Here is a 6,000-nt window from a genome sequence, read left to right as displayed (position 1 = left end):
GGTGGGACCTAGGTATTGGGATGGTTTCTAAACACTCCAGGTAATTCCAATGTGCACATTGCGATTTGGGATCACAGGCCACCTCTGACAATCGGGCATCCTGCCTTGTGATTACTGCTTTCATGCATGCACTTGGCATACCTGGAACACATTGGGGTGCAGGGAGAAAGCCCTAGGATTTTGGTTTATATTTACTTTACAACCTATGCTTTCAAAATGTGCATGCTTTACAATCGACTTGATAGTAGAAGAGGTAATGATCATAACAGTCAGTAGCCCTTGAGCACGTACTGCAGCCAGGCTCTCATCCAAGCACTTGACACAGAAGTGCCAGAAAGCAGTCACACCAACATTCAAACACAGGATGGCTCCAGCAGCCACCTTTATCCATCATGCCAATCTGTTCTCACAGTACGCATGTGTAATTTAGAAACAAACAAAAATAATAACATATAAATAAGATACAGATACCAGGGCGACCTGTGAAACATTTTTTGCTGATAAGGTTTCATGATCAAATAATCAGACTATGGTGGCCGACTATGAGTCCTCCAGACCAGGTCTAAATCTCTCCCTTAGTTTTGTTCCTTCTGCCCAGCAGCTAGCAGAATCTGGGTTCTAATAAATGCTCAACAAATATCTGCCACTCCCAGAAATATTTATTAAATGATAATCATAGCTAACGTTTATCAACATTGCCAATGTGCCAGAGACATCATACTTAATCTTCACAGAGGTCCTGTAAGACTATGATTACACCTGTTTTGTGACACTGAGCAGCTAAGTAACTTGCCAGAGTCGAGAACCTGAACCCAGACTGTGGGACTGCACAGCTCATTCTCCCCGACTGGTGAGCAGGTCCACAGGGAGCAGCTTATGAAGGTGGTGGGGGAGGGGTGGATTTTAAAACATCAGAAAGGAGGCAGAGGTGGATCATTCACTCCCTGCAGGTGGTTCCTTCTGCCAAGAGTGACCTTCTCTATCCTTACCTACCCTCCTGCCCCAGCTCAAACGCATCTTCTCCTGGAAGCCTACAGAGGGGTCTGCCACGTTCCTGCCTCATCTTCCCCACTGAACTTGGAACTCCTCGAGGGCAGGGTTGGGTCCTACTCAACGGGCATCCACGGAGCTGGCTCAGCAAACTTACACTGGTCATCTGAGCCTGCGCCCGCCCTTCCTCCCAGGCCAGGGCGCCCCCACCCCCTGGGTTTTTCCTCCGTGGACTCCGCTTCCTTTTCCTTCTTTTCTCCCTCCTCCTTCTTCTTCTTTTCCACGTGTCTTCTCCTCCCATCCTCTTTTCTCTCCATCCCCACCTCCCACTCCTTCCCACGCCCCATCTCCCCTTCCCACGCCCCATCTCCCCGACTCCCACCACCCCGCGCCGCCCCCAACCCCGGGCCGGGCAGGTGCAATTCCTCAGCCGGCCTACAGAGGGCGATGTGCGCCGCCACTGGGCCGCGCCCCTCCGGCGCGCGCTTCCTGTGAGGTCAGGTGGGAGGAAGCCGCCTGGAGCCGCCGGGAGTGGACGCCGCCGAGGCCCGGAGTCGCGCCTGCAGGTGAGTCGCCGCGCCGCGGAGGAAGCGCATCCCTCGCCGCAGCCCGGGCCGGGACTGGGAGCCGGTGTCGGGCTCCAGAGGCTGGGGCTGGCGGCCGGGGCAGCGTCCCTCCCGCCCCCGGCCCGGAATGTCAGGTGCGCCGCGGGCCGGGCGCGCGGGTGGCCCACCGGGCGGGGGCGCGATGACAAAGCACAAAGGGACTGCGCGCGACCACCATCCGCTCGGCCTGCGCCAGGGCCAGCGAGCTTCAGGAGGGGGACGCGCCTGTCCCGGGCTCCAGGCTACGGGCGAGACAACAGGGGCTCCTGACCTTTTTCGGCGTATATGTCACCAGTGCTATCTAGAATGTAGATGGACACTGAGGCTCATCTCCTGAGAACGAATGGCCTTTACCCAGACTCAAGGGGAGGCGTGGAGGGGACCCGCAGTCCAGGGGTCCGCGGAGTGGAGCCTTTCGAGAGCCACCGCAGCAACCCCCTCCCATATTTTGGGAAGGCTGGGCCCTGCGCCCGTTAGCCAAGGTTGGGCTCGTGTTCCCTGCGAAGTGAGGGACAGGTGAGGGGCGTGCCCTCTGCAGCAAAGGTGTGCTCTTCCGAGGCACATGGTGGCTGGTGTGGTCTGCCGCTACCAGGCAGTGGTTGTAACGTAACCCCGAAGTGACCCCGTCTTCCTGGGTGTTCCTGGGGAAGGCCCAGGTGGTGACATTGACTCCCTGGGGGAGCAACACACTCGACCCATTTTTCAGTGGAAGGGAAATGGAACCCCACTGGGGATCCTGGTGCCCTGGACTCCCAGTTTAGTACCCAGAGAGGGCCCTAGAACCAGAGCTTCTGGCATCGTGTTCTTTCTCTGCTGCCCGTAGGTGTGATCCCGGGCAGGCCACTTAAGTCTCCCTGTGCCTCCGCCTGTGCGATGGCCACGCTAGTACCCTCCTCGGGGGAGTGTTGTGAGGCTTGAGTGAGGTGAGCCTTGCAGGATGGGCCTTCCACAGGGCGTGGGCCACAGCAGGGACTCTAGTCCCAGTTGTGCTGTTGGCAGTGTAGTGATTGGCAATAAAACTTCCTTTGCCAAGGATCCTTTTGATAGTTTTCCTGGTGGACTCAATGTCTGAAATCTTTTTGCCTGGCAAACAACTTGCCTTTATTTCTCCCCTTTTTGTTAATCAGGCACAGCACCTGCTCAGCGTGGGTCACCTCTGTGAGCATCACTGACTGCAAGCCTCCCTCAATTTCTGGTAAATTTTTTCCTTCAAGCTTTTTGAGGTCAGGGGAAGAATCCTCCACAGATCTTCATGAGTCTGGTCCCAGATCACTAACAGTTAAAGGTTTTGTGGTGGGGAGAACTTCTGCGCCACTTGGCTTCCATTAGCCTGCCCACTCTGACCACACAATGCAGGTGCAGCCCATCAGGGACCCACAGCGCCTGGGAGGATGGTGCGGATCTTGGCCAATGGGGAAATTGTGCAGGATGACGACCCCCGAGTGAGGACCACTACCCAGCCACCAAGAGGTAGCATTCCTCGACAGGTAGGTACTCATTTCCTGTGGAGTGGGACAGATGGCCTCCTGTGTACTGGCTACTCCTAGCTTCCAGAAGTCTCTCTTGCTGGTCACTGACCTTTTCTAGCCTGAAGCCCTTTTTGCAGAGAGCTGGGTAAGACTTGGGGAAGATGCAGTGGCTTATTGTCTACCTCCCCAGATCTCCTTTCTCCAGGCAGCCTCCCCAGACTTCACACCCAAGAGCTCTCTCTCCTTTAACTTGGTTAGCAAACCTCACTGGAGCTAGTGTCTTTCTTTTAAGAGTGGGTTGGATGACAGAGAAGCTGGAGAGGAAGTGGAGGAGATGAGCCCTGGGCACAGAATAATTATTTTAAAGGAGTGGCAGGGCGCGGTGGCTCACACCTGTAATCCCAGGACTTTGGGAGGCTGAGGTGGGCGGATCATGAGGCCAGGAGTTCGAGACCAGCCTGACCAACATGGTGAAACCCCATCTCTACTAAAAATACAAAATTAGCCATGTGTGGTGGTGCATGCCTGTAATCCCAGCCACTCAGGAGGCTGAGGCAGGAGAATCGCTTGAACCCGGGAGGCGGAGGTTGCAGTGAGCCAAGATTGCACCATTGCACTCCAGCCTGGGTGACAGAGCGAGACTCCGTCTCAAAAAAAAAAAAAAAAAAGGAGTGATGATGAGTATTAAAATTGCTGGCCCTAGAGCCATGCCCTGTAGTCCAACCTGCCTCAACCACTTCCTCTCTCCTCTGTCCTGGGCCTGATGTGAGGAATATAGACTGGCATGTTCTGTGCTCTGAGAGCTTGTGACTTGTTTGTTGGGATTCTTATGGGTGGCATGGGGGATTGCTGAGAAAGGAGGGTGTGACCCTGGGTGGCTGTAGGAAGGGCAGGACGCAGCCTAGAGAGGTTGATTCCTGGCTGGTGCCTCAACCCGATGATTCATTCATCTCTGTCTTCACATTCCAGAGCTTCTTCAACAGGGGCCATGGTGCTCCCCCAGGGGGTCCTGGCCACCGCCAGCAGCAGGCAGGTGCCAGGCTGGGTGCTGCTCAGTCCCCCTTCAATGACCTCAACCGGCAGCTGGTGAACATGGGCTTTCCGCAGTGGCATCTCGGCAACCATGCTGTGGAGCCGGTGACCTCCATCCTGCTCCTCTTCCTGCTCATGATGCTTGGTGTTCGTGGCCTCCTCCTGGTTGGCCTTGTCTACCTGGTGTCCCACCTGAGTCAGCGGTGACCTCTGGGGGCTGATGGGGGTGGGCCTGTTGAGAGGGACTTGCTGGGTCTTGGTGTGAGAGCAGGCATATTTGGAGGGGATCTGGTGGTGCCTTGAAGGTGTGATCAGAGAGGGAACCACAGGTGTGTGTTTCCCCCTTGTGTTAAGCATGAAGCAGAGGGAGACATTAGTCCAGCATTTCCAAAGTGTGGGTGGATCTGTTGGTTCCCGAGATACTTTTAGGTGGTATGGAGCCTGCATTAAGTGGCACAAAATCAGAGCAAGAAAGTGATGCCCTTCCCAATTCTCTCAATCCTTTTATGCCGAGAAGATCTCAGCTGGATGCCAACATGTTCTGATGCCTGTGGAAGACATGCCGACGTCTCCTCTGCCTAGGGAGCAGGACTTGGGCTTAGGGAAGGTGGGAAAAATTCCAGACTTTTATAGCTTTGTTTTTGTTTTAATGGTATATTTTTATTGGCTACTTATTGTTTAGGACAAGTGGTACTGGCATTCTATTTATTGTGACATTTTCAATAAATAGATTTAAGTAAAAATGAGTCCATATAAAGAAATGTATGAATAATCGTACACCTGCATGCAGATCTGGAAAACATGGTAAAGAGGGATTGGGTTCGGGGAACAGGCAGCAGCGAGCATTTGACCTCAGCATGCTTTCTAAGATTTTCCCAGTAGGATCGCAGAACTAGGAGAGAAGGTCTAGATGAGATCTGGCTTGGACCCCTTGCCTGATGTGTGGATAACTTTCAGCCTCACTCTGAGATGTCAGGCATGATGGTCAGCTTTGTGGGGAGGGTTCCTCTGGCCAGAATGGCTGGTGAGGCTGCAGGGTCAGGAGAGCCAGGGTGCAGGTCCGAGGTCTCCCTTGCTTAAGGAGACCTTCCTGACCAGAGGCTGCTCAGCCTCTTTCACCCTCCAGAGGCTCCTGTCACCCCTGGCTGCAGTGCATTCTCCTTAGAAAATGGTGCATGTGGAATGAGGATGCCCTGCTTCTTCTCTGGAGAGGAGGCCTTGCGTTTTGACATGTGAGCCCTGGGTCTGCGTGGAGGCCCTGCCTGGGGAGGCACTGGGTGGCTGAGGCTCTGGGCCACAGAGGGAGGAGGGTTATTTATGGGTTGGAGGGAGGCTGGGTGAGTCAAGGACTTGCCTGTCCTGGCACCAGGTTTCTCATCCTTTTCTTGGGATCCGCTGGGTTTGGTTGTTTGCAGGGAGGAAGGCATGTTTTGGAGTTGCTAGGTCTGGGGGAGGATGGGTGCGAGAAGGAGCTTGAGGCCACCCCTCCATCTGAGAGCCTGCCATGCTGTCTGGAACAGGAGCTTCTCACCTGGGGCCTGGACAAAGAGAGGTGGGGGCTCAGCCCTGCTGTTGTCCCAGCTGGTCCCCGTGGCATCTCCTTCTGTCCTGACACTTCAGCCCACCCACTTGCCTGGCTGCAAGCCCCTACAGCTCCAGCCCACCAGCCACAGGGAAGTTCCTGGCCATACCCCACTCTCCTAACTCCCTTCTCCCTCAGCTTCTCTTAGAGGTGGGTTTTCCCTTTCATTTTTCCTTTGCAAAGCTGCAGGACTCTGAAAAAATAAATTACGAGTGGAAAACCCCAATATATAAAATACCTTGAGGGGATATGAATCTGAGTCCTCAAATTCAAGGCTGAGAATCATACCTTTTTCTAGAACTCAGTTTCCATTCCCAAAGTC

At 54.4% G+C, this 6,000-nt stretch overlaps 1 protein-coding gene across 4 annotated transcripts; it reads left to right on the top strand.

The window, feature by feature from the left end:
* The first annotated feature begins 1,416 nt into the window (after window positions 1-1,416).
* On the top strand, window positions 1,417-4,857 carry FAM241B (family with sequence similarity 241 member B). Of its 4 annotated transcripts, none has more exons than XM_002820870.4 (4): window positions 1,417-1,556; window positions 2,723-2,790; window positions 2,952-3,082; window positions 4,034-4,857. In XM_002820870.4, the coding sequence occupies exons 3-4, from the start codon at window positions 2,987-2,989 to the stop codon at window positions 4,301-4,303; spliced, it is 366 nt and encodes a 121-aa protein (XP_002820916.1). In that variant the 5' UTR covers window positions 1,417-1,556; window positions 2,723-2,790; window positions 2,952-2,986; the 3' UTR covers window positions 4,304-4,857. The 4 variants fall into 4 exon arrangements, with proteins under 4 accessions (XP_002820916.1, XP_054379328.1, XP_054379329.1 ...); XM_054523354.2 differs by lacking the exon at window positions 1,417-1,556 and adding an exon at window positions 1,573-1,690; XM_054523352.2 differs by lacking the exon at window positions 1,417-1,556 and adding an exon at window positions 1,723-2,111.
* The last annotated feature ends 1,143 nt before the right edge of the window (window positions 4,858-6,000 follow it).

This window comes from Pongo abelii, chromosome 8, assembly GCF_028885655.2.
Source record: "Pongo abelii isolate AG06213 chromosome 8, NHGRI_mPonAbe1-v2.0_pri, whole genome shotgun sequence".
In the NCBI taxonomy this organism is placed as follows: domain Eukaryota; kingdom Metazoa; phylum Chordata; class Mammalia; order Primates; family Hominidae; genus Pongo; species Pongo abelii.
The sequence above is the reverse complement of the archived record's forward strand: the minus strand, read 5'-3'. Positions and strand labels throughout refer to the sequence as shown.

Bases quoted from the DNA above. Each gene is read 5' to 3' on its own strand.
- FAM241B (XM_054523352.2), top strand. From the start codon at position 1,939: ATGGCCTTTACCCAGACTCAAGGGGAGGCGTGGAGGGGACCCGCAGTC. The intron at 2,112-2,722 runs GTGAGGGGCGTG...TTTGTTAATCAG, and splicing joins CCCTGCGAAGTGAGGGACAG to GCACAGCACCTGCTCAGCGT. The intron at 2,791-2,951 runs GTAAATTTTTTC...CACACAATGCAG, and splicing joins CAAGCCTCCCTCAATTTCTG to GTGCAGCCCATCAGGGACCC.